Below are 23901 nucleotides of genomic sequence, written 5' to 3'. Positions count from 1 at the left end.
GACTGGGTGAGCGCCCCTGTGTGCTCCGTCCCCGGTGGTCTGGATTCACGCCAAGTGCTGGGGTTTCCGACCCAGTGTGGGTCCAGGCACAGAGATGGTCCGTGTGTTGCATGCCTAGAAGCTGGAGGGTGGAGGAAACAGGGCGCACAGCCCAGCCCAGAGTTCTCCGAGGCCAGGGCCTGACCACACCTGACCATACCTCCCCCACCCCTAGGAGATTTGGGCCCTGGGAGAATGAGCACATTCTCCTGCCACAGAAGCCAGAAGCTTGCAGTCAGAGGAGCGGGATGTGTGTTGGGGCGTTGTTATGAAGAGCTGGTGGGCCTAGGGGCGCACATTTAGTGAGAAGTGACCACTGGGCCGCATGGAGCTCACAGGAAGCTCTGTCTTGGCAAAAACCAAAGGCCAGGCTGCCGCGTTTCTTTCCAAAAAGCATTTACAGCTCGGGAGATCCAAATCAGAAGGTGGATTCTCGAGGGTCCCCTGAGCTGCGGCTTCAGGGAACAGCCCTCAGAGACCCGGCGTGTGTCCCCTTGGCGCCGCGGTGGCGGACATGGGTGGAGGAAAGCACTGACTCTGGTGTATGTGTGGCAGCTGGCACCGAGGACTACAGAGACCTGACCCAGGCCCTGAACCTCATCAAGGACATCATCTCCCAAGTGGACGCAAAGGTCAGCGAGTACGAGAAGGGCCAGCGCCTCCGGGAGATCGCAGGGAAGATGGACTTGAAGTCGTCCAGCAAGTTCAAGAACGGGCTGACCTTCCGCAAGGAGGACATGCTGCAGCGGCAGCTCCAGCTGGAGGGCCCGCTGTGCTGGAAGACCACGTCGGGGCGCCTGAAAGGTAAAGGCTTGTCCCTCACCTCTGCTGGGGCACGGTGGGGGCCCTCACGGATCAGCAGCGCCTTGTGCACAAGCAGGAGCCGGCCTAGCTGCTCCACGGTCGAAGGGAGATTGGGTGCACGCTAGTCAGGATGAGACGGGCAGCCAGGAGCGTGGGAAGAATGGGCTTTGGGGTGCTACGGGACCCACCATGAGGACCACTAACCTCAGCGGCCCCAAGCATCGCACTCCCTGCTCGGGGTGTCCTTCAAGCCCCACTTCCAAAACCCACCGTGTGCTTCCAGAACATAGAGCACTCGGGACTCAACACTGAGTTTCTTGGCTCATCTCGTGAGCTTCTGAAAACTTCCTCACCCGCCCTTTGACATCAATATGTCTCTCTTTTTTTTTTTTTTTTTTTTAAGTAATTTTTTTTTTTTAAGATTTTATTGATTTGAGAGTGAGTGTGAGAGAGCACGAGTGGGGTGAGGGCAGAGAGAGACACAGACCCCCTGCTGAGCAGGGAGCCTGATGCGGGGCTCGATCCCAGGACCCTGAGATCATAACCTGAGTCGAAGGCAGATGCTTCACTGACTGAGCCACCCAGGCACCCCAACATCGGCGTCTTAAAAGATCTCTCGGGGAGTGTTTGAGATGGCCAGTGACCAAATGTGTCTGTCCGGAACTTGCACAGGCGAGCACCCAGCGGATGGTTTAACTCCCGCTGTGTGCGGGACACCGAGGTGGATGGTGGGAGGCCCTCGCCCTCAGGGGACTTCAGTCTGTGGCACGAAAGGGAGTAAGGAAACAAAGTAAGTAAGGAAACAAACAAACTAGTGAAAAGTGCAGTAAATGCTTCAGAGGAAGCCAGCAGGCCAGAGGCAGGAGAATTACAGAAGGAGATAGAAAATAGTGAGGTCGACAGACACCCCCAGACTCCTGCAGGAGCATTACGGCGCCAGGCTAAGTGACCAGGACCCCTCCCTGGAGGCTGAAGCTTCCCCCGGGACGTACATAGGGCCCTGCGACCCCGTCAGACATGTCCTTCTGTGCTTCTCCTTAGACGTCCTTGCTGTCCTGCTGACCGACGTGCTTTTGCTGCTACAAGAAAAGGATCAAAAATACGTCTTTGCCTCCGTGGTAGGTGTCCTGTCTTCTTCAGATGAAGGGTCCCGCCCGCCTTAGGGACCCTTCGGGGTTTGCTGGAAGGCTGCCTGCCTGCACGGAAGGCAGCTCTATGTTAACCCACTGTCCCAGGTCCTCCCGGGGGCCAGAAGGTTCCAGCGAAGCAGGAGTAGAATTTTCTGAGACCCCCGGGGTCCTGTTTGGTTGCCTGGGAAGGCTTTAGGGGCCTGTGCTAACATCCTGTCCAGTCTTAGCCTTTACATTTCTGTGACTCTGCCTCTCTCGGGGTACAGGGTCTTGGGGGCTCCAGCTGACTCTGTCCGGCCCCCCCAAGTATGACACCCATCACCCCGGACGGAGGCCACCCTCATTACTTCAGTTTACCTTCATCACCTCTGTGAAGGCCCCATCTCTAAATAATCCAAAGGGTCTTGGCCTCCCCCCCTCCCCGATGGCAAATATCTCCGAATTACTTGAGAACAGAAGGGCACAGGACGCCCCCCGACCCGCTTCCCCTCAGACTCGGCTCCACGGCTGCTCCGACACAGCCCGGTGAACGGGGTCCTCCCCGACCCCGTCTTCCACCCACACAGGACTCGAAGCACCCGGTCATCTCCTTACAAAAGCTCATTGTGAGGGAAGTGGCCAACGAGGAGAAAGCCATGTTCCTGATCAGCGCCTCCCTGCGAGGGCCCGAGATGTACGAGATCTACACCAGCTCCAAGGAGGAGAGGAACACTTGGATGGCCCACATCCGAAGGGCCGTGGAGAGGTGAGAAGCGCCCTGGGTGTTCCCTGCCCACAGCTCTTTGGCCCTTGGCTTTGGGCAAAGCAGCTGTGACCTTGAAGTACCCAGGAGAGGGCTGGAGGTCGCAGGAAGGCCAGAGGCCCGTCTGCCTTTCCCCTGCCTCATTCTGCCCTAGTGCCTCGTCCACCCGCCTCATCTAAAGGGGACAACTGACACCCTTCCAACTCCTTCCGCCAACAGCTCAACCAGTCAGAGGCTAAAAAGATGTTGCTGGCCAGTGGGTGTGGGCCCAGGCTCTTGTACCCTCTGTACTGGTGGGGTGCAGTGAGGGACACCTGACCTGGGGGCCAGACCTGTCAGAGGAGGTTTTGGTGTCCTGTCCTGTCCTTCCTCAGGCCAGGGACCCCTGGGGACCCCAGCCAGCTGCTGCTCCCTCTCTTTGTGCCTGGAAGCTTCCTGAACCTGCTCAGAGCTCCCGCGATGCTGAATTTCAGTTCTGCAGCCCCCCAGGAAATGAGCTGGCCTCAGTTTCCTCCCGCCCCGTGTGGCCGGGCATGGAACCCACGGCTGGTGACGGGCGGACACTTGAAGACAGGATAAAGGCCGGCGGCTGCCTTGCTCTTCCCCGCCCCGTCTCTCCCTCACTGTTAACAAGCTCAGTCACCCCCAGGACGAGGCGCTCTGAGCAGCTGCTTCTGCTGGTGCAGCTCTCGGCGCCCATCGCCGAGGCCAGCCTGCCCGAAGGCGTTGCTGCCCGTCTGCCCCCTCTCCCTGCAGCTGTCCGGACGAGGAGGAGGGGCCCTTCAGCGAGGCGGAGGAGGAGAAGAAGGTGTTCGAGGCCCGCGCCCTGAGGCTGAGGGACTTCCAAGGTAAGGGGAGTCAGGCTGGACCACCGTCGTGTCCCCCGTAGGGTGAGAAGGGCCCGGGACCACCAGCAGCATTTCTGTCCTCTCCCACTGGGGTCAGCCATGGAGCAGATTTCCACCCAAGTGACCAGGCGTTTTGTGAGGCTTTATCATGAGAGGGTGGCACTCGGGGCCCCTGAGCCGTTTCCAGACACCCTGGCTTTGCCACACATACACACACGCGCGCACACACACACACCCCAGTCCCTATCCAGGAATGAGCTCGCTGGGGGTGTCCCAGGTCACATAAGGCAAAAACCCCAAGGGGACTTAGAGTAGCACAGGACCCCACAGCCTCCTTCTAGAGCTTGGTACACCCACAGCAGCCCTGGCTTTGTGTCTGCAAATCTCAGCCTCCAGCTCCCTGTTTTAATTTGTTTTAACTTCTTCATTGAGCTGTCACTGAGACACAATACAATTCAGCCATTTAAAGTACACCATTCCATGGCTAGTAGTCTCTGGCACGAGATCGTGCAGCTGTCACCACAATTTCAGATCGTTTTCACCACTCCCGAAAGAAAGGCCATCTCCTCGAGCTGTCACTCCCTGTTCCTTCCTCCCTCAGCCCCCCGTAACCTCTGTTCTACTTTCGGTTTCTGTGAGTTTGCACATCCTGGGGATCTTGTATCAATGGGGTCTTGCCATGTTTCTCCTTTTGTGTCTCGGCTGACTTCACCGAGCAGAACGGTTCAAGGTTCAGCCACATTGTAGTGTGTGTCGACTTCCTTCCTTTTTAAGGCTGAACCCCGTTCCATTGTAAGATGCACCCCATGGGCTCGTCCGTTCCCCTCCCCGGCCCTAACGGATTCCCACGAGACTTCAGTGAGATCACTGCCAAGAACAATCCCAGGGACTTTGTGGTCTCAATCGACCCTCCTCTTCCCCCTCAGTAACTGAGTCCTTTATTTTTAAATTAGGAAACACGTAGGCCATAAAGACACAAAATTAGATAGTATATATTTATTTCTCTTTATGGGGAGGGTATATGTTTGAGATTATTTATTCATAGAAATGTCCAAAAGAAAGGAGGGGGACTTCCCACTGACCCCAGAAGCACAGTGTGAACGCAGTGCTCGTTCAGACTCTGTATTTCTAGTGGCTCATAAAACACGGGTCCTATATAGACATATCTCCGCTGGTGCCACAGTCCTACAACAGTATCCCTCATTCCTGATGGGATTCTCACTGCATTAAAAAATAGATACTTTCGCTATGGAGATGGGCTTTCCCATCTTCGATCAAAAGCTGGTCTCCTCCTTCACGCTGGCCCATCAGGGACACTCACCCAAATCAGGAGCCAGGCAGGACCAGCCACCCCCCACCCCCCGCCGGGATTCCCTACACTCTATAAGTTCCTCCAGGGTCACAAGGGGAGAAGTGGAAATAAGACAGGACTGCAGGGCACATGATAGACTTGTGTTTTGCATGTGATATGATTACTTGCCTAGAAAATCTAATAGAACCACGTTGAAAACTGTTGGAACTTCTGAGGGCGCCCAGTAAGTAGTTCAGCCAAAGGTGACGTGTATACACGGGCAGCCACCGGTGAGAAAGTTGCTGTCACAGCAACAGCAGCAAGGAGCATCAAACCCAGAGAGACCTGTAAGGAGTCTGGCCTAAATGCCTGAAGGAGGAGTTTCAGGAGAAGACGACGAAGTCTTGTAGGAGTGTCCCTCCGGCCCAAACGAGGAAATCGCCTGTTCTGGTCCTCGTGCACACCCCACAGTGTTAGGTTTCTGTAATTAGAGCAAATGATCCAAAGACAGGGCTGTGGCCTCCCCTGCCCCATGGGATGCTGGACTCAGGGTGGGCTGCTGGTGGGAGCTGGGTCCCCGGGGAAAATGACCCCAGAAGGCCAACCCTCCGCTTCCCGTCGCTTTGCAGAGCGACTGAACGTGAAAGACCAGCAGATTGCACAGAGCCTTGGCGAGAAGCAGCAGATCTACCTGGAGATGGCGGAGATGAGCGGGCTGGAAGACATCGCTCAGTCGCGACTCCTCTTCCGAGGAGGGGATTCCTCGGAGACTATGCAGGGGGAGCTGATCCTCAAGTCGGCCATGAGTGAGAGTAAGGAGCCGCATCTAGGGGCCCTCACTGGGTGCTGGTCCACGGCCGCCCTACAGTTCTGCCTGGTGGAGGTGGGGGTGGTCTGGGCATGCTCCTGGAGACAGTGCTGACCCCCCCAGCAGACTTACGCACCTTCTCCCGGGAACCCACTACAGGTGAGGCAGCACCACGCTGGGCCCCTGGGATCTGAAGTCAACCAAGATGGGTTCCCACACTCGGGAGGTTCTTTCTGACAAGTGGGTCCCCAATGATGTCCCCAGAAATAAGCACACATCCAAATGTGGTAGGTCACTTCAGAGGGCTCTGAGACCCAGCCCACCTCCCAGGAGGGCTTCCCGAAACGTCTAGGTGGGAAGAGGCTAAGAGCACAGCGGCCACAGGAGGGCGCTGGCGAGCACGTGGCCTGTCCCTTCTGTGCACCCTCAGCCACAGGGCCTGCTTCGGGGGTTGGCCAGGGGCCTTGCCCGAGCCCCTAGTGGCCCCCAGGCAGCTGCTGAGCCAGCCCCACGTGAGGCCCAGCATGTGTCAGGCCAGGCAGCCAGTGCTCATCGGGTCCAGCCGGGAAAGCAAACGAGAGAGAGACAGCTGCTGCCCTTCAAGCCTTTCCTTCAGAGTAAGGGGGAAAGAGAGCTCCCTTGTGGACTGTGTGTCCGCTCAGTCTCGTTTCCTCCAGCCACACTGACCTCCTGCTTCCTCCCATTTCTTCAGTGGCCATTGTTCTTGGCCCCCTGAGGACCCTCTTGTACGTGCCTCAGCCTGGAACGTTCTTCTCCCCTCCTCCTCACCTGGCCAAAGCCTGTTTGTCCTAGAGCATTTTGTGTGACCTGACCTGCCCCCAAAGGCCGCTCTCCCATGGCCTCCAACCATCTGTGTGACAGTCGACAGCCAAGCACACAACCATGTTCCTCACCCAGGCCCAGCACGACCCCAGCCGCCCCCACACGCTGACCCCGGGTCCAGCATCTCCGACGGACACAGACTGACATGTCCTGGTTGTTGAACCTGGCATGCACAGGCTGGGGGTGGTGGGGACTGAAGTCCCATGTTGGGGGGATAGGAGACCATGACCAGCGCCCTGCGGGCTTCTCGGGCCCGAGTCCCCAGGCGCTGCCACACTCTGACACCCACAGCGCCGCTCCACAGCCTGACTCCGTTCCTCCCGTCTCCTTCCGCAGTCGAGGACATCCAGACCCTGATCTGCAGGCAGCTGGGCAGCACCAACAGCCAGGTGGAAGACGGGGGTGGCTCCGCAGGCCTGCCCCGCAGGGCAGAGACCTTTGGAGGCTATGACACCGTGAGCAGCCCCGGCAAGAGTGAGTGGTGCCGCGTCCCCCTGGGGCTTCGCGGGGTCCCGCACAAGAAGTTGTGAGGGTTTTTGGAGTGTTCCCAGCAGTGAAGTCAAGGCATTTGCTGCTGCTTCTGCTTCCTGCCAACTCTCTGCCCCAACTACGAACCCTCTGGGCAGGTTCTGGAACCTTCAGGGAGATGTCCGTTGAGCTCCAACAGCAGCACAAGGGCCGGCCCCTCCCTCTCCTGCCGGTCTCTGAGTCAAATGCCGCCAGGGTGGCATGGCCAATTTTCCACCTGGGTCTCGGGGAGTGGGGGGGCCTGGTCTGGACCCCTGTGGGACCTCATGCGCCTGGATTGGGCTTTTCAGATGGCAGTTTGAAGAAGGCCTCCAGCAGTGACCCCGGCCCCCGAGACTGGCAACGCCCGGTGCGCAGCCCAGACTCACAGCCCAGCAGCCCCCGGGAACCCCCTGAGGAGGCCCCACCTGCAGTACGTTGCTTCCTTGGGATATCCCTGAGCTGAGCAGGGTCAGCCCAAGCCCTTTGCGTCGGCATTCACAAGCGTGAGCCGCTTGTGTGTGGGGTTGTCTAGTTTGGGCATCTCAGGACCCATAGTGACCAGCGCCATTCCCATTGTCCCAGGAAAGAATCTGGGCCCAGATGAACCTGTAGGCAGGCTTCACGTTCCCTCCTGCACTCCCCAGGAATGGTACGAGGTGCCCAGGACAGAAGTGAGGGAGGGGACAAGCCCAGGGCAGGAGCTGTGGCCGCAGCAGCAGCCAAGGCGCACCGCAGGGGCCCTGAGCACCAAGTCTGCACGTGTGTCCTCATGCCTGCGTGTCCTCAGCCCGTGTGTCCTCATGCCTGTGGTTGCTGAGGCGCCTGGCTGCTTCCCTCGGACTCTGGAGGCCTACCCTTACCAGGCGCCTGGCCCAGAGTGGGGTCAGGTTGTGGGTCAGGCTCCCCTCTGCTGCCCACTGGCTCCCCTGAGGCCGGGTGTACCTGACCTCCAAGGCTCCCCACGCGGAACCCACAGCAGCTGCCTTCCCACCTCCAGGAAGGCCGGCCTGTGCCCTCGTCTTCCAGACTCCGGGGCTCACACAAGTCAAATGACCAGGCAGGGCACAGTGGGGTGGCATGGGGGGGCGGGTCTCGTCAGTATTAAACAGGTCCTTAGCTCTTTGTGTTAGAACCGTTGTCTCCACAGGTCACTGTGCCGGGTGTGGAGTGTGGCCCCCGTCAGCCCCTGGTCTTGGAGTTTGAGGTAGGCTTGGGGCTCATCGGGGTCCCCAGGGGCGGGCATACACAGCCCACATGGCTTTGCAGAGAGCAGGGAACCAGCGTCTCTGCCCCTCCCCGCAGCTTGTCCAGCGGATCCAGACCCTGTCGCAGCTGCTTCTCAGCCTCCAGGTACAGGATGGGGATGGGGTGGTTCTCCCCCGTCCGTGACCCGGCCCTTCTCCAACCCCTGAAGTTGGGCTCTGGGGAAGGGCAGGCCTCGTCCTAAAATCAGCCCCTGCCCGCCGCCCCCGGCAGGCAGTCATCGCGCAGCAGGACAGCTGCGTGGAGATGCAGAGGGCGTCCATCCAGGAGCGCGAGAAGCAGCTGCGGCTGCAGTCCACGCGCGGGAACATGCTGCTGGAGCAGGAGCGCCAGCGCAACTTCGAGAAGCAGCGGGAGGAGCTGGCGGGCGTGCAGAAGCAGCAGGGCCGCCTGCGGCAGGAGCAGCAGCGCTGGGAGCGGGAGCGGGAGCGCCAGCAGCAGGAGCTGGACCTGGCGGCGGCGCGGCTGCGGCAGCGCGAGAGCGAGGCGGCGCGGCTGCAGGAGCAGCTGAGCCAGGAGCGCGAGAGGCTGGAGCAGCAGCGGCGGGCCTACCAGCACGACCTGGAGCGGCTGCGGGAGGCCCAGCGCGCCGTGGAGCGGGAGCGGGAGCAGCTGGAGCAGCAGCGGCGCCTCAAGAAGCAGAACACCCTGCCGGGGGCGCTGCCACCGGACTCGCTGGCGGAGGTGAAGGCCGGCTCGGTGCACCCCGTGGGCGGGAACGCGCGGGGCGGGGAGGCGCATGCGTGGCCGCGTGGGACGTGGGGGTGCGTGGCCGCCCTCGGTGTAGACTCCGCGGGTTGTGCGAGGTTGGTGGGGGCGGGAAGGGAGGGCTCCGTGCGCCTCTGAGGCTGGTGGCTTGCAGGGCCCTGTGGGGGTTGGGTTGGGTCCTCGGAGGAACAGCTTGGGGATGTGTCCTCTGCTGCCCTTTCAGGCCCAGCCCCCAAGCCACACTCCCAGCTTTAACGGGGACGGGCTGGAAGGGCCCGCCGCCCTCGCCAAGGCACCGGGAGCCCGGGCGAGCGTGCTGCTGTCCGGCGCCGGCCCCGAATTCGCAGAGCGCCCCGAGGTGGCCCGCCGGGACAGCGCCCCGGCCGAGAGCCGGCCGGCCAAGAGCGACGTGCCCATCCAGCTGCTCAGCACCACCAACCAGCTCCAGCGGCAGACGGCGGTGCAGCAGCAGATCCCCACCAAGCTGGCCGCCTCCACCAAGGGCGGCAAGGACAAGGGCGGCAAGAGCAGGGGCTCCCAGCGCTGGGACAGCTCCGGTGAGTCCGGCCACGGCGGCGCTCGCGCAGCGGAGCCGAGCGCCGGGGGTACCCGCCACCCCACCCAGAGGTGCGGGACCTCGGGCGCCCACCCGGTCCCTATGGCCCAGGACTGGCGGGTCCAGTCTTGGGCAGTTTGTGAAGCCAAAGAGGCTTCTTATGAGCAAACCCAGACGGGACCCCAGGGCCATCCTCTGGAATGGGGAACAGCAGGAACCTGGAAGGCACAGCTGGGGACCTTGGCTACATGGCACAGGCCAGTCCTCTCCCCACGGGGAGGTCTCATCCCAAGAAGGAAAATGAAAACATCAGACCCCATGTCATTTCCCCAGCTCGGTCCTCAAACAGGGATGGGCGATAAGAGAACATCTTGGCAGTTCAGAACAAGAGCCTGGATCCCTTAGGGACATCGAGGCAAGCAGTGTTCGTGCTCCCCACTGGGCCCCCACCCGGGTTCCCGTGCCCTGGTGTCTACCGTGTTCTCGTCCCAGAGGGGACACCGAGGGCCTTGTGGAGCGCACCCTGCGGTGAGAGGTCCCCCGGGAGAGAAAGCCCAGGGGATCCTGCGAGTGCTGCCGGCATGCAGGCTCTGGCCGAGGGGAATCAGCCCTGGAATGTTCCCTGAGGAGCAGGGCCTGTGTCCCAGGATCGCTGGGGTCACGCTCTCAGCTGGAGGTTGAATGACTCCAAGGGCCCTCTGGTCGGGTGTCGCTGCGTCTGGGGCTTATTACGGTTTGAGTGGGTGTGTCCCTGGGCAAAACTGGTTCTGCTCTGCTCGTGTGCCCGGAGCGACGCCAGACACCTGAGGCTGTGTGCTCCCTCCCTCAGCCTCCTTCGACCTGAAGCAGCAGCTGTTCCTCAGCAAGCTCGTGGGCAAGGACGAGAACACCGCTCGGAACCGCCGCTCGCTGAGCCCCGTCCTGCTCGGCAGCCACGGCTCTGTACCCCCCGCAGGTGGGCCCAGCACCCCAGCACCCTGTCCCTGGGACAGCAGGGCCAGTGCGACGCCTGGCAGCTGCCGACAACCGCCACTCCCCACTCTCTTCCAGAACCCTGTTGCCCGGCCCCAGCTGACGTCCCTCCTGAGTGCTTCTCCCTCAAGCCTGGGGGCACCCCCGTGCCCCCCTCCCCCTTGCCACTGCCCGCCACGCCACTCGGCAAAGAGGACAGCAACAAGGAAGACGTCATCTTCTTCTAGAGGGGCTGTGGCTCGAGGTGCAGACCCCTCCCTGTCCTGCTGTCTGGGGGACAGCCCAGTCGTCCCTCTCCTCTTCCCGAGCAAACCATCACCAACGGCCATCTGGCTTGGGTCAGGGTCAAGGTCAGGGCCAGGGCTGGCCCATTGTCTCGAGGCTCTTTCTGTAGGTTTAGCAGTGGTGCCTGGGTAACTTTCTAAGCCTCTTTTTTTTTTTAACACAAAAAGGAAAGTTTTTAATCGAAGGTTGAACCAGAGCTAACCCAAGGAGCTGTGTCCAGTCACAGCTCCCCTGCTGGGGAGGGAGAGATCGACTCTACACCATTTGTTCCAAGGTAGTGACAAACAGTGGTGGCTCCGCAAGATGCCTGATGACAGGCCAGACCCCAATCTGAGGAGGGGGGGCCACCAGGAGATGCTGGAACGTACCCTTAGGGTCCCAGAAGGGGCTGGGTGCCGTCAGCAAGCCCCACTTCCAAAGCTGAGACTTGACTGTGTTCCTGGTGAACCTCAAGGCCAAGGCGTGAGTTCAGACGGGGTCGGGGGGTGGCACACAGCCGCCCCCCCCCCCCCCCCGGGGACAGTAGGCCACAGGGCCGGGTGTATGAAGAGGACGGCCAATGGCTCAGGAGACAGGCTCTAGAGGTTCTGAAAGGGATAGACCATAAGTCATTTTGACAGAGGTTTTTAAAACCTGCTGTTGCCAAACTTGGTGCTTTTCAAAGGCACCTCAGCACGGAGGCCTGCTTCTGTGGGGTTCAAGGGCACCAGCCCTTCTCCGAGCGCTCAGCCTGCCTGGAGAAGCCCAATTGAGACCCTCCTGAGGGTCCCAGCTCAAGGGAGGGTCCTCTGCCCCCATGAGATGGGCGGGGTCTTCCTGCAGCTGCAGAGAGGAAGGCCTCAGGGCAGGTGTCCTGCAGTGACAGTCAGGTGCTGGTGCAAGAAACAGAGCAGAGGGACCACCATGTCCTTGTGGACAACGGCGAAATGGTAGAGGGGTCACACACGGCCTGGAGACCTCAGATGGGTGGCTCCGGGTGCCTTGTGGCTGGTGAGCTCTGCTAGGCTGTTGTCACCTCCCACTAGACAGGGGTTACCCATCATGCTGAATGGCCAGGAATGTTCTGGGGCTGGCCAGTGGGTCGGAGATACCCTTCAGCTGTGGAGGAACTGAAGCTCGGGCGCAGGGTGGCGGGTGAGGATACGCCAGCCTTTGCTCCCCAGGCCCCCCACCCCCACCCCACTGAGCCCAGAGCCCTGTCCCTCCCAAAGCGGCAACCAGAGGACTGGGACCCCAGCTGACCAGTTCTGAACCTCTCCCAGGCACAGTGAATGGTGTGCCAAGCCCGGCCTCTCTGAGAATCTTTGCACGCTCCCTCCCCTCCCCTGCCTTCCACTGTCCTTGGGGTCTGCAGCATCTGCGCGTCCTCGGGGAGCAAGGACAGGCGTCCTCCCTCGGCCCCGTGACGCGTCCAAGCTCATCCGTGCCATGTCTGTGGTCAGTGTTGGTGTTTTCGTACTGAGATGTCTCCGAGCACTTTAGCAACGTCGACTTTAAGTTTCTGCCTCCTTGTGAAGAGAACATTCCCGGGCCCTCATGCTGGGTGATTTCACCGCCACGTGCCCCTGGCCACCTGCTCTGGTCTGACCCTCCCAAGACACCACGATTCCTCAGCCGGTGACAAGTCCAAGGACTCTCCGCTCAGCCATGTGGCAGGAACCGGGGTGTCCCGCCACGGTCAGTGTCGATGGTGGTCTGTCTCAACCAGGCGAGGTCCCTCCTGGGGAGAGCCCGATTTTACCTGTACGGTTGGTGGTTGAGCAGGGTTGGTGGTTGAGCAGATGCTCTTTATTTCCGTGGAACCCGTGCACGTCCTCGTTCGTTGTGACCATAATCTTAGTCCACCCGACAATTACTTTTACGATGATTGCAGCATTTCCTCACCGCGGGGTCTTTGAGACCCGCCCTAGAATTGAAGACCTGATTCCAGCAATAAAGGTGTCGAAGATGAGCCGATGGGAGTGTTCGAGGTTTTGTTGAAGGGGGCTCGGGGTTTTGTCGTAGGAGCCTCGGCCCAAAGGTCAGTGCTGGAAGGGGCGCCCCTTACCTTCTGCTGCAGGATGACCTTGGGGAGGCCTGGACCCCATGCCCAGGGCCCCACACGCTGCACCCAGGAAGCTCCAGACGATGACTGCATCCAGGCATTGAGAGGCGGAGGTAGTGGGGATGCCTGGGGCCCCCCAGGAGCAGCCCTCCAGACAAGGCTGAGGGAGGGGTGGGGATGTGACCAGGTCCTCGCTGCTCAGGCAGGGTCCCGGTGCTCTTGGAATGGTAGCTTCCTAGACAAGGAGCTGTCACCCCGAGCAGGGCCATCCCTAAGGCCCATCTGCCTCTCTGTGCCCAAAGGAGCTGAGTTGGTGACAGCAAGTGCTGCCTGGGGCCTGGGAGAACGCCTGTAGGTCCCGCTCCCAGGAACTGGCTGGCCTTGCTCCCCCTGCAAGAGGCTGAAGTTGCCAGGCAAGGAAGGGCACTGGGCGGGGGGTTTGGCCACACTACAGAGGATGCTTCCCAGCTGCCCGGCATCTGGCTCTACCCAGGACCATGGGGACACCAGCCTGCTGAGCCAGACAAGCTGCCTATGTGTGGTGCCCCCCAAACAGCGCTCCGAGTGCCTCACAGGCAGGGAAGTGGGTGCTCCTGGAACTGCCCCCCTCCCTCCGTGCCCGGAGTGCTGGGAAGGGGGCCTCTGCTAAGGGCCAAGGCGAGCATGTCTCCGATTTGCGTGAGGGGAGGGGGAGACTGACTGAGCCTGGCCCCTCCCCTCACCCAGGGCCTGGTGGGCGGGTCGACTGCACCCCGAGTTAACCCGAGTTAACCCAGAGGGGCCTCCGTCCCAGGTCGTCCCACCACGTAGCTTCCGTGTAGGACGAGACATCGGGCGGGGGTCCTATGAAGTCTCGGGGGCTGCAAGCCCATTGTTGTTGGCTGCGGGATGTAAGGTAGAGCCTGATCCCCTCTGCTTTCCGGCCAGGACTCCGAGGTGGAGGGTCCAAGGACACATCAAGAGGGGCAGGGGCGGGCTGGCCACCATCTGCAGGCGCCTGCCTGAGGCCACACACACTTGACTCTCATGTCTGCTAGAGACATCCCGACCCACACCGTGAGGTGGGAGGTGGGAGACGGGAGCCAGCGAGGCCCGGCCGCAGACGAGTCCATAAAGCACTCAGAGGGGCGCTGGGCCCGAGCTGTGGCTGGCTGCGAGATGCTTTGACCACAGCAAGCACCCTGGAGCTGCACAGGGGACAAGACACAGGCATGGCCTGGTGGAGGGTGGCCTCTGTGGCCCCTGTGCCCCAGACAGGAGAGCTGCTCGCCTTGGTCAAAGGCTGCTCAGGGGCAGTGCGCTGTGCTCACAGAGTCAGAGAGGACCCACTGGGCCAAGCATGTTCCAGAAGGCGGGCCGGGGAGGTGTGGTTTCCAGGCATCACCCCACTCCCGCCTCCCTCCACAATGCACAAGGCTGCCGCTGCCCCAGAGGAACAGGGTGTGTGAGCGAGAGGGCTTGCAGTGATTTAGAAATAAGCTCTCATGCTTGGCCTGGCACCAACACGCTATTTAATCAATCATCATCTCGACCTTCCCAAGGCCCGTGTGGCGCCCGCCATCCCGGCTCCCCAGCTCGCCTTTATTGGAATGCAGGACATGGGCCGCACGAGGTGCTGCGAGGCCCCCGGCACCCTTTTCTACATGTGAGGCTTGGGGACCCTCCTCTGGCCCTGAGAAAAGCCTCCCACATGGAGCCCCAGCCTGGTTGGAAAGGCCCTGGCTCTTGGACCCTGGGAGACCTCACCCCTGCCCCCATCCTGCCCCAGAATGGGCAAGCGCCCGAGGTGGCCCTGTGTGTCCTCTGGGGGACACTCCCTACACCTGGCATTGACTCGCTCAGTTAGACCCAGCTCCCCCACCAAGTGATTTCTGCTTTGTGGAAGGGGCTCCGGTGGAGTTCTGGCTGCAGCCACGCCTCCCAGGCCACATCAGAGGGTGGTGGCCTCGCCCTGGCCACTGGCCAGGACAGCCTGGTACATGCTGAGGAGGGAGGAGATGGTCCCAAGGAGCCCCACGAGCCACGGGGGGAAGCGGCCAGCCCACAGGACGCCGGGAGGCAGCCAGTGCACAGCATTGGCCAGATCGGCCGTGTTGCTCAGGAGGGTCAGCACCTCCGACTGGACCTGGGCCTCCATGGCCCTCCTCTTGCTCCGCGGCAGCCGGCTGTGGGAGCAAAGAGAAGCGGCTGGGGAAGACGCACGCACACCCAGGCTCACCCGAACAGCAGGGAGAGGTGACAGCAGAGTGAGTGAGAACAGGAGTCCCCAGCATGAACAGGGCTCAAACTGGCGGGGGAAGTCTCAAACCCACACCACAGACCTCTGGGCCCTGGAGACAGGCCCGGAGCTGGCTGGTGGGCACAGCGTTGCCCCACATTCCTTCCCAGGATGCAACAGTGACCTCAGTCCCTAAGAAACCTGTTTCGGACCACCCGCCCTGCATGGCACGCAGCCAAGAGGGCTCAGCCACGTCCCACCGACAGGGCTCAAGCCAGCCTCAGTTTCTCCATCTGGGCCAGCCCCTGGAGCTGCTGTAAGGTCCCCGTGCAGGACCGCACAAGGGCGAGGCTAAAAACTGGTGGCAGCTCAAGGCACCTCCCTGGCTAGGGAAACCCACAAGGGTCCCCAACTTGCGGGAGGAAGTCGGCCTTTCTCCAGGGCGAAACCGCTGGGTTGTACCTGGTGAAGGCCACCGCGGGGCCCCTCAGCTTCCATCTCAGCGTCAGGACCATCCTCAAGGACCTGCAGCAGGCAAGGAAAGCAGGGTTGGGGGCGCAGGGCTTAGCTCCCCAGCGCCAGCCCGAGGAGAGCACCACCCGCCACGATAGCCACATGTAGCTGCAGCCGTCGTGCACCCTCCCAGAGCTCCAGACCCACCTGAGCCTCAGAAGCTTCCAGCAACTCCTAATTCAGGCCCTGACCTGCCTGCCCTGTCCACACAAGATCTGGAAGCATCTAGTGCTTCTGATGCTAGAGCCAGCCACATGTCCCTGTCCACGCGGCCTGTCCCCAGAGAGCATGGGACCCAAGGCAGCCCCTGCAGTGAAGTAAGTGGGTCTGCATCGGGGCCCCCTGGAAGACCGGGACAAAACGCCAATTCCTGCGCGCCAGGTCCCGACTTGCCAAATCCAAACCTCTCGCCACCTGGGCCTCTGCATTGCTGCAACAACCCCCCTGCTGACTCTCAGGCACTTGGGGTCCTACAGACACCTGGTCAGGACCCCCACACTTGCTCACCCCAGATAAGAGAGAAATGATGGGAAAAGTATAAGCTCTAAAAACGAAGAGGCCGAGCACAGACGATCTGAGGCCGATGCCACCACTCTGTGATCGCACAGCAGCGGACATGTCTCATTCCACACCTGTCCAGGCCCCCAGGACGCGCCACCCAGTGAATCCTGATGTAAACCATGGTCTTGGGGTGCCCGTGACTTGTCGATGTGGCTTCATCAGCTGCTGGGGGAGTTTGATAATGGAGGGGCTGTGGGGCGGGTGGGGAACCTGCAGAAGCTCTCTTTTCTTTCGGTTCAATTGCGTTGGGAAGATGGACTAAAAATGAAAGTCTATTTTTAAAAATTTATGGATCCAGGAGCCTGGCAGGCTCAGTTGGTGCAGCCTGGCACAATCAATCTCAGGGTTGTGAGTTTAAGCCCCACTTTGGGTGTAGAGATGACTTAAAAATTTTTTTAGAAAAAATTTTAAAAACAAATTAATGGGACCAAGGATGCTCTAAAACAGGAACGCGAAGCATCTTGGGGCCTGAGGTCCCAGGCACTGTGAGGAGAGGCCGGGAGCCAGCCCTCTGGGAGCTGTATGGAGAGTTGGGGATCTCCACGTTGGACTGTGGAAGGCTTGAACCTTCCACTCTGGGGTTTGTTCTCATGTTCCAGACCATCGATGATAACAGTATAATTAGGGGATGTGTCCCTGGGGAAAACAAGGGCTTTGGAATGTCGGTGTCTGGGGGGGAAAAATGGCAGCTGATGTGGGCTCCGCCCCCACCCCTCCGGGGATCTGAGGGGCCCACCTGTGCCTTCAGATCTGGGAGCTCAGAACAATCCCACTGAGCCCCTGTATGAAGAGAAAAATGTTCAAAAGGAAACCCTTATTTGAAAGTTCTAGAAAGTTCTAGTGTGGGTTTCAGAAGCACATAGCCAGGCAGGAAACTCCTGGCTGTTCTCTTTGGGGATGTTTACCGACAACCACGCAACCCCGGAGTTCAGAGACCCGGGGAAAGGCAGTCCCACTGTCCCCCTCTGTCCCCAGCCTGGAGTTCTGTGTCCTGGGTCCAGTGGGCACAACCATGCCCTCCATAGATGTCCACATCCTAATACTCCCAGGCCCTGTGAGCGTGCTCTCTGACACGGCACAAATGACTCTGCAGATGGACGAGGATAGGGGGTCCTCACAGGGCCCTCAGGAGGGGGAGGCAGCAGGGCTGGAGCCGGAGACGTGCCCAAGCGAGCGGGCTGTGGGGATGTGCTCTGGAGATGGAGAGAGGGCTGGATCCAGGGAGGTGCCCCTTATAGCCAGCTGGAGGGCATTAGGGCCACATACCTGGCAATGCCCAGGAGCAGGGAGAGGCCCCAGAAGGCTGTGCTCAGTGTCCACCACCGGGCAGAGTCCACGCGAAGGATCTTGGCATCAGCAGCCCAGGCGATGTGCTCACAGGGGTAGTAGAGCTGGTCGGCCAGGTTGCCAAGGACCGACACGCAGCGGACAAAGATGTCCTCCTCCTGCAGGACCAGGGATGGGGGACATAGGCCTGGAGTCAGACCCAGCCAGGCCCGTCTTAAGGACCCAGGCCAAGCCCAATAGCAGTCACAGGGCAGCGCCGAGGCCCAACAGGCCGGCCCATGGCTGGCCACCTCGGGGAAGAAAGGCCTCATTCCTGCTTCTCAGAGGTGTGTTCGGTTGTCATGGCCCGGTGGAGTAGCAACAGTCAGCTTGGCTGCACGGGGGATGCCCTGGAAGCTTCAAAACCCTGTGTGAGCCCCAGGGATTCTGCCTTGCTAGGTCCAGCCTAGGCCCTGGTACTGAAATGTCTTTTAAGTTCCCAGATGAGTCCCGAGTAGAAGAACTTTGAGAGGCGCTGCATCAGGGCCTTCCCACCCTGCAGCCTTCCAGTCCTGCCCACAGCTCTCCAGGCACAGGGCTCTAGGAGAGCGGGGGAGGGGGGAGACGGATGGGGGACGTGACACTCAGTGACGACAGTAAGTGGGCACTAGGCCGTAAGTCCTGGGTCAGCTCCCCAAACCAGACAGGGCTCACCAGCCCCTAAGTACCTCTTCTCCTGCAGTGCCCAGCCATGGACCAGGCTGCCGGGCCTGGATGTTGCCCTGTGACTGCCATCAGGCTTGGTCTTGGTCTGGGCATCAAAACAGGAGGAAAGTCCAGAAAGCACCTGAGATGGAGGTGACTGGGCCATGGGCGTTGGAGTGGCACGAGGGTTTGTGCATCTGTACATGGAGTGGCTCAGAGAGGGGATGGCGGGGTGGGAGGGGGGCTTGGAGACGGGTGGGCAACCCAGGGAGGGGCATAACTTGGCCAGGCCGGCCCAGGGCAGCTTCTGGACCCACTCCCTGGGGACACATCCTCTGCTGTAACAGCAAAGTCAACATGTCCGTTGGCGGGGGATCAGCTCTACAGCAGAGCACGGTGTGGCTCTGTTTGGAAGCCTTGGCGTTCTTGGAAGGAAGAAGCTCTGTTTGGACTGATAGGGAGCGACCTCCAAGCTGTGCGGTTTAAGAGAAAAATGCAAGTGGCCGAACACTGCACACGGCGCGTGACTAATTACATGAACAAGGTGATTTGCCTGTGCACGGAGGGAACACCTCATGAAGGAATCAGAAAGAGCTGACAACAGTAGCTGCCTCGGAGGAGGAAAACCAGGGTGGAGGGATCAGGAAGGAGGGAGGCTTTTTAATCACATAGCCTTTTGGAACATAGGAACGGATAAGCTATTTTTTCATTTAAATTCAAATGAGAACAACTGATCATCTCACAAAAGCAAGCAAAATGTTGGCCCGCACCATTGCCTCTAGACAAGTCCATGAAACACCGGTTTCCCAGAGTGTAGGGCCCCACACGCCCAGTTACCTCTGCCCCCAGGCCATACTGCTTCGTGTAGATAAACATGGCCACATCGTCAAAGAGTCGCAGGACGGTCCTACAGTGGCTGAGTTGGGAGGACAGGGTCAGCAGACGTGTCCCCACTTCCGACCTGGCTGGACATCGTTCCACCAGGACCCCGCCAACCAGCTGGCAGCAGTACCCCAGCGTTCGGATCTGTGGGAAACCAGAAGCAGTCAGCAGGGCCCTGCTCCTGCGCTGAGCTAATGGGCCCCCACGTGGCCGTGGGTCGCATGGAATCAAGTTGGGGGCCGCGGTCAGGGGGGCGGGTTGTGCAGACTAGATCAACAAACTTCCAATAAAAGCTGAGAGTTTTAAGAGGTCCTTCCAGGTGGGACAAAAGAAGAAACATAACCTCACTGTCCAAAAGACACTGCAGAGACCCTAAGGCAGTGCTGGTTCGTATCCCTGAGGGGCACACCCTTTAGAGACAGATGTCACGAGAAAATGCAACCATTCCGCAGCTGGTGGTCTCCTTTCCCCAGCAGACCGGAGAATGAGGCGGGTGTGCATATTTGCATCTGCCCAGCTGGACCAATGTCAGTAGCTGGACTGGGGAGCGAAGCGGTGGGGCCTGAGCCCAGTGAGCCAAAGGGTAATCTGCTCGAGTTACTTCAGTGAGAAGGAATCCACTCAGTGGGTAACTTGGGGCATAAGGAACCACCCTCACACCTTTATTTTATCTGCTTTCCAGAAATTGCTTTTTCCTGCTAATATGTTACTCTCACAATTTTGCAGTCCCTTTGTAACAGCAAAACTCTGCATTTTAAATGTGCACCTTGGGAGTTGATTAAAACCTGAATGCCCAGTCATAGGGGATTTGAATGGGACCTAACTGCCCACCACTGGTACGTTCTGGTATGTTTTCTGGTACAACCTAGATGCTGGCCTGTAAGAGAGAAAAGCTTATGTAGGAGCAAGCTGAGTGTCTGCCTTCAAGGGCCTTCCAGCCATATGGGAAAGCCCTAAACATCTTAAATCCCGTATGAGATTGTTAGGGACGACCCAGGAACCAACTAGGGCAGCCTAGTCAGATCCTAAATGTTCAAACAGGGGGTGGGGTGGCCTGTAAATGTCCAGCCAGGCTGAGCTGTTAACAACCTAAATGCCCATTTATAAGGGGATTCGGTCGCAACCTCAATGCCCAGCCGTAGAGGCAGCGCTGCCACACCCTGCGTCCTCATAGGAGACTGCCTGGGACAACCCAGTGACCGCCTTCAGTGGTCGGGTCGGATCCCAAATGTTGTCCAAACTTGCGGATTTGGCTGGTATTGAAAAATACCCCACCATGATGAGTCAGCAGGAACCACCTGCTTGTCCACCGCTAGGGGACAGGGTCGAAGCCCAGCCGGGAGGACGCCTCGGCGACGGGGGGATCCTGAGCGCCCCGCCCCGCTCCGGCCTCAGTTTCCAGTCACTGAGCTCCGGCCCTGATCCGGGACCTCCGGCCGCGCTCCGCCCCAGCCTCACCAGGCGGTCCCGACCCCTGTACGATTCCAGCGCCGCCGCCAGGCCGCTCAGCGCCGCCATGGCAACTCCGCCGTGACGCCACCGTGGCGTCTACGCGCCGCGCCGGGGGGGCGGGGCAAGGCGCTATGCCACGCCCCCCCGGAACGCTCTGCGCAGGCGCGGCAGCGACCCTTTGTCCCCAGACGCCGTCTTTGTCTGCAACAGGGATCCGGACCGGTTTGCAGGCTACTGGCGGCCACGTGTGCACCCAGACGGCCCTGGGAGCCCGCCGCGACGACTCGTCTTTTCAAAGTTAACCACCTGCCCACAAAAGTAATATCCAAGCGAAAGCACCAACCTGTTTGCTCTGGTTCAGGAAGGGATTTTTCCTTTTAATTTCTGCGCTTCCCCCTTTCTGCGTTGTCTGCTTGTCTACAGGGAGCAGCTACAGCTTTTGTTTAATTCGTGAAAGACATTCTGAGAATGTTAAGGAAACGCCTACACTCGTCCTAGAAGAGGCGAGATTCTGGTAACGAATTGCTCCGAAGAGGGTAACTGTGTGGCTGGGAAGAAGATATTAAATCGTTCACCTCTGTACCCCATCGTAGCCCCCCCCACACACATAGTGTGCATCACTGTATGATTTTCAGGTGCACGGCAGCAAGGTTTGACCCAGACACCATGAAACGACTACAGTAAGTTGAGTTACAAACCATCATCTCGTATAATTTTCGTAGCTTTTGGATTTTGTGCAGCATCTGTGTATTCTCTCATCAAAAAGTCAAATGAAATTTTTCAAAAAGTTAACATGACCCGTTTGCCTTTTTTTTTTTTTTTAATTGTGACACATATGAGTCACCGTTTTAAGACATACAATGAAGTGGTATTTGCAACACCCACATGGACAAATATCACCCCTTTTTAGCTTCAAAACATTTTCTTCGCCCTCAGAGGAGACCCCATAATTCTGGCAAGTAGTTAAATCTATTCGTCCTTACCCAGCCCCCAACCTTCACTGTCTGGTTTGTCTCAGTGGGTTTACCCATTCTGGATATTTCATATAAATGGAATAATGCGGTGTGTGATCATTCATGTTTGGCTTCTTTCACTTAGCGTCGTGTTTCCAGGGATTCATCCACGTTGTAGCTTATATCAATACTCCGTTCCTTGGGACGCCTGGGTAGCTCAGTTGGGTGCCTTCGGCTCAGGTCATGATCCCTGTGTCCTGGGACCGAGTCCCACATCCGGCTCCTTGCTCAGCAGGGAGCCTGCTTCTCCTTCTGCCTCTGCCTGCCACTCTGCCTACCTGTGCTCTCTCTCTTCCTTACAAATAAATAATCTTAAAAAACAAAACAAAACAAACTCCATTCCCTTTGTGGCTGCGTAATATTCCCTTGAGTGGATCTGCTGCATTTCGTTTATCCATTCAGCCACTGATGGACCATTGGATTGTTTCCACATTTTTCCACATAATGCCGCTATGAACCTGGGTGTGCATGTATCTATCTGTTCAAGTCCCTGCCTTCAACTTCAGTTCCTTTGGGTAGATTCCCAGGAGTGGGATGGCTGGGTCATAGGGTAGCTCTGTGTTTGACTTTTTGAGGAACCACCAAACTCTCTTCCACATTAGCTGCACCACTTGACTTTCCCACCAGCGACGCACGGCATTCTCCACATTCCTGTCAACACTTTTATTTTGCTTCCTACTACTATTATTGCCCTATTATTATTATGACCATCCTGCTGGGTGGGACACTATATCTCTCCTATAGGTTTGCTTTATATTTCCCTAATGATTCATGATGTTGCCTGGCTGCCTTTTGCCAAATATTTCCCCTTGATTTCAACTTCTACAACCCTTTCTGCCTCATTCCCTTCTTTTCTTTTTCTTTTTTCTTTTTTTTTAAAGATTTTATTTGTTTATTTGACAGAGAGGCAGGCAGAGAGAGAGGGAGAAGCAGGCTCCCCGCTGAGCAGAAAGCCCGACTCAGGGCTCCATCCCAGGACCCTGGGATCATGACCTGAGCCGAAGGCAGAGGCTTAACCCACTGGGCCACCCAGGTGCCCCTCATTCCCTTATTTTCAACCACACTGCCTTCCTCCTGGTCCTTGAAATTATAGCAAGAACACTTCTGCCCCAGGGCCTTTGCACTGGCTGTACCCTCTGCCTCCAGATTCCCACATGGTTCCCTCCCTCACCTCCTCCTCATGTTTATTTGGACATTATCTTTTCATTGGACCTCCCCATCACACCCTCCTGGACAATTCCTAACCATATTTCCTTCTGCCTTGTTTTCCTCCTAAGCTTAGAATACTATCTAACATAACTATATTGCTTCTTTATCTAGCTGCCTAGTTAGTTGTCTCTCAACAGAACGTGAGGACTTTGACTTGTCTTGGTCATAGTTAAATCCCCACAGCCTGCACAAAACAGTTTCTCAGTAAGTGCCAGAGACGTCCGGGCTCAGCTGTCCACCCAAAGCTCTGTGCTCACACTCCATCCCCACGATCCTGGGAAATCTCATCTACTCTCATGACTTCCCTGACCCCCTCTTCACTGACCTCTCCCTCATGCCTCTTTAACGCTAACCTGACTCCTGCTCCCCCCTGCCGCCTGGACACTTTGCCTGCACATCCCACCAACCCTATCCGCACACTCAACATGTCCCAGCATCCTCCGGGACATCTTGCTCTCCCGTGTCCCCATCTCCAGGCTGCCCCTCCAGTCCCAGACCTGGACATCATGCTCACCTTTCTCTCCACACACGCCCCTCCTACATCCCAATGTCCCTGGAATCCATCCACTTCCTTCTGGCCCACAGCCCCCTCCATAGGCAGACCCCTCCTCTCTCCAAGCCCCGGACCCCCAGACCTGCCTCCCCCAGGTCTGTCTTCCCTACAGCATCTCAAGATGGGGAGTCAAGAGACTCTTTAACCCCCACATCTGACCACAGCCCTCCTTGCTTAAGACTTGGGCACAGGCATCTGTGTGCCCCAACCCCCAACTAGGGAAGCTGTTCCTGCAGCAGAAAAAAAATCCAAGCCAAGCCCAAAGCCTGCAGAGGGAAGAGGGTCTCGGGCTGTAGCGCACACTGCTGCCTGACTGGCCAGATCCCTTCTCTTGACCCCTGCTGTCCCTGACAGCTTCATAATCGCACAGTACATTTTCTGAGTGACTGCTGAGAGCCAGGCCCTGTGCCAGGCATCAAGCAGAGAGCAGTGAGTCTTACAAGCCCTGCCAAGCCCTCCCAGCGTCCTCCACCATCTGGTTAGGGCCAAGCTTGACCTTTGAGAGAGAGACAGGAGCTAGCAGCTCCACAGCTGGCCTTGTTGTTGCTAGGAGCTGCCCTGACTGTCCCAGCTAAGCCCTGGTGTTCTCCTGTGGGACATAAATAATTTTGCAGAATGCCAACAATGGACAAGGCCACTCCGTGACCCTGGCAGAACGAGACAAAACAAGCTGGCTCTGTGATCAC

General features: G+C 58.7%; 2 protein-coding genes across 7 annotated transcripts in view; one reads left to right on the top strand and one right to left on the bottom strand.

The window, feature by feature from the left end:
- The window catches only part of ARHGEF18 (Rho/Rac guanine nucleotide exchange factor 18), an 80938-nt gene extending 68188 nt beyond the window's left edge, over positions 1–12750 (top strand). For all 5 annotated transcript variants that reach the window (XM_059159848.1, XM_059159846.1, XM_059159847.1 and 2 more), the window contains 14 exons: positions 595–843; positions 1885–1961; positions 2540–2718; positions 3472–3563; positions 5484–5666; positions 6842–6979; positions 7324–7445; positions 8163–8219; positions 8318–8365; positions 8492–8962; positions 9210–9543; positions 10372–10497; positions 10593–11011; positions 11042–12750. In XM_059159848.1, coding sequence (XP_059015831.1) covers positions 595–843; positions 1885–1961; positions 2540–2718; positions 3472–3563; positions 5484–5666; positions 6842–6979; positions 7324–7445; positions 8163–8219; positions 8318–8365; positions 8492–8962; positions 9210–9543; positions 10372–10497; positions 10593–10741 — 2225 coding nt within the window. In that variant the 3' untranslated portion in view covers positions 10742–11011; positions 11042–12750. The remainder of the gene's footprint in view (positions 1–594; positions 844–1884; positions 1962–2539; positions 2719–3471; positions 3564–5483; positions 5667–6841; positions 6980–7323; positions 7446–8162; positions 8220–8317; positions 8366–8491; positions 8963–9209; positions 9544–10371; positions 10498–10592; positions 11012–11041) is intronic.
- Positions 12751–14330: 1580 nt separating this feature from the next.
- On the bottom strand, positions 14331–20947 carry PEX11G (peroxisomal biogenesis factor 11 gamma). 2 transcript variants are annotated; one of them, XM_059159845.1, is made up of 5 exons: positions 20784–20947; positions 18944–19132; positions 17402–17580; positions 15524–15586; positions 14331–15008 (listed from the first exon to the last, which is right to left on the bottom strand). In XM_059159845.1, exons 2-5 carry the CDS (start codon positions 18980–18982, stop codon positions 14774–14776), a joined length of 516 nt encoding a protein of 171 aa, XP_059015828.1. In that variant the 5' UTR covers positions 18983–19132; positions 20784–20947; the 3' UTR covers positions 14331–14773. The 2 variants fall into 2 exon arrangements, with proteins under 2 accessions (XP_059015828.1, XP_059015827.1); XM_059159844.1 differs by lacking the exon at positions 20784–20947 and adding an exon at positions 20447–20552.
- Between the last annotated feature and the right edge of the window lie 2954 nt (positions 20948–23901).

Source organism: Mustela lutreola, chromosome 2, assembly GCF_030435805.1.
Source record: "Mustela lutreola isolate mMusLut2 chromosome 2, mMusLut2.pri, whole genome shotgun sequence".
Taxonomy (NCBI): domain Eukaryota; kingdom Metazoa; phylum Chordata; class Mammalia; order Carnivora; family Mustelidae; genus Mustela; species Mustela lutreola.
This window is presented reverse-complemented; position numbering and strand designations above follow the sequence as displayed.

Bases quoted from the DNA above. Each gene is read 5' to 3' on its own strand.
- PEX11G (XM_059159844.1), bottom strand. From the start codon at position 20,506: ATGGCGGCGCTGAGCGGCCTGGCGGCGGCGCTGGAATCGTACAGGGGT. The intron at 17,581-18,943 runs GTAACTGGGCGT...CTGGTCCTGCAG, and splicing joins AGTATGGCCTGGGGGCAGAG to GAGGAGGACATCTTTGTCCG. The intron at 15,587-17,401 runs GTATGTGGCCCT...TGCCTGCTGCAG, and splicing joins CTGCTCCTGGGCATTGCCAG to GTCCTTGAGGATGGTCCTGA.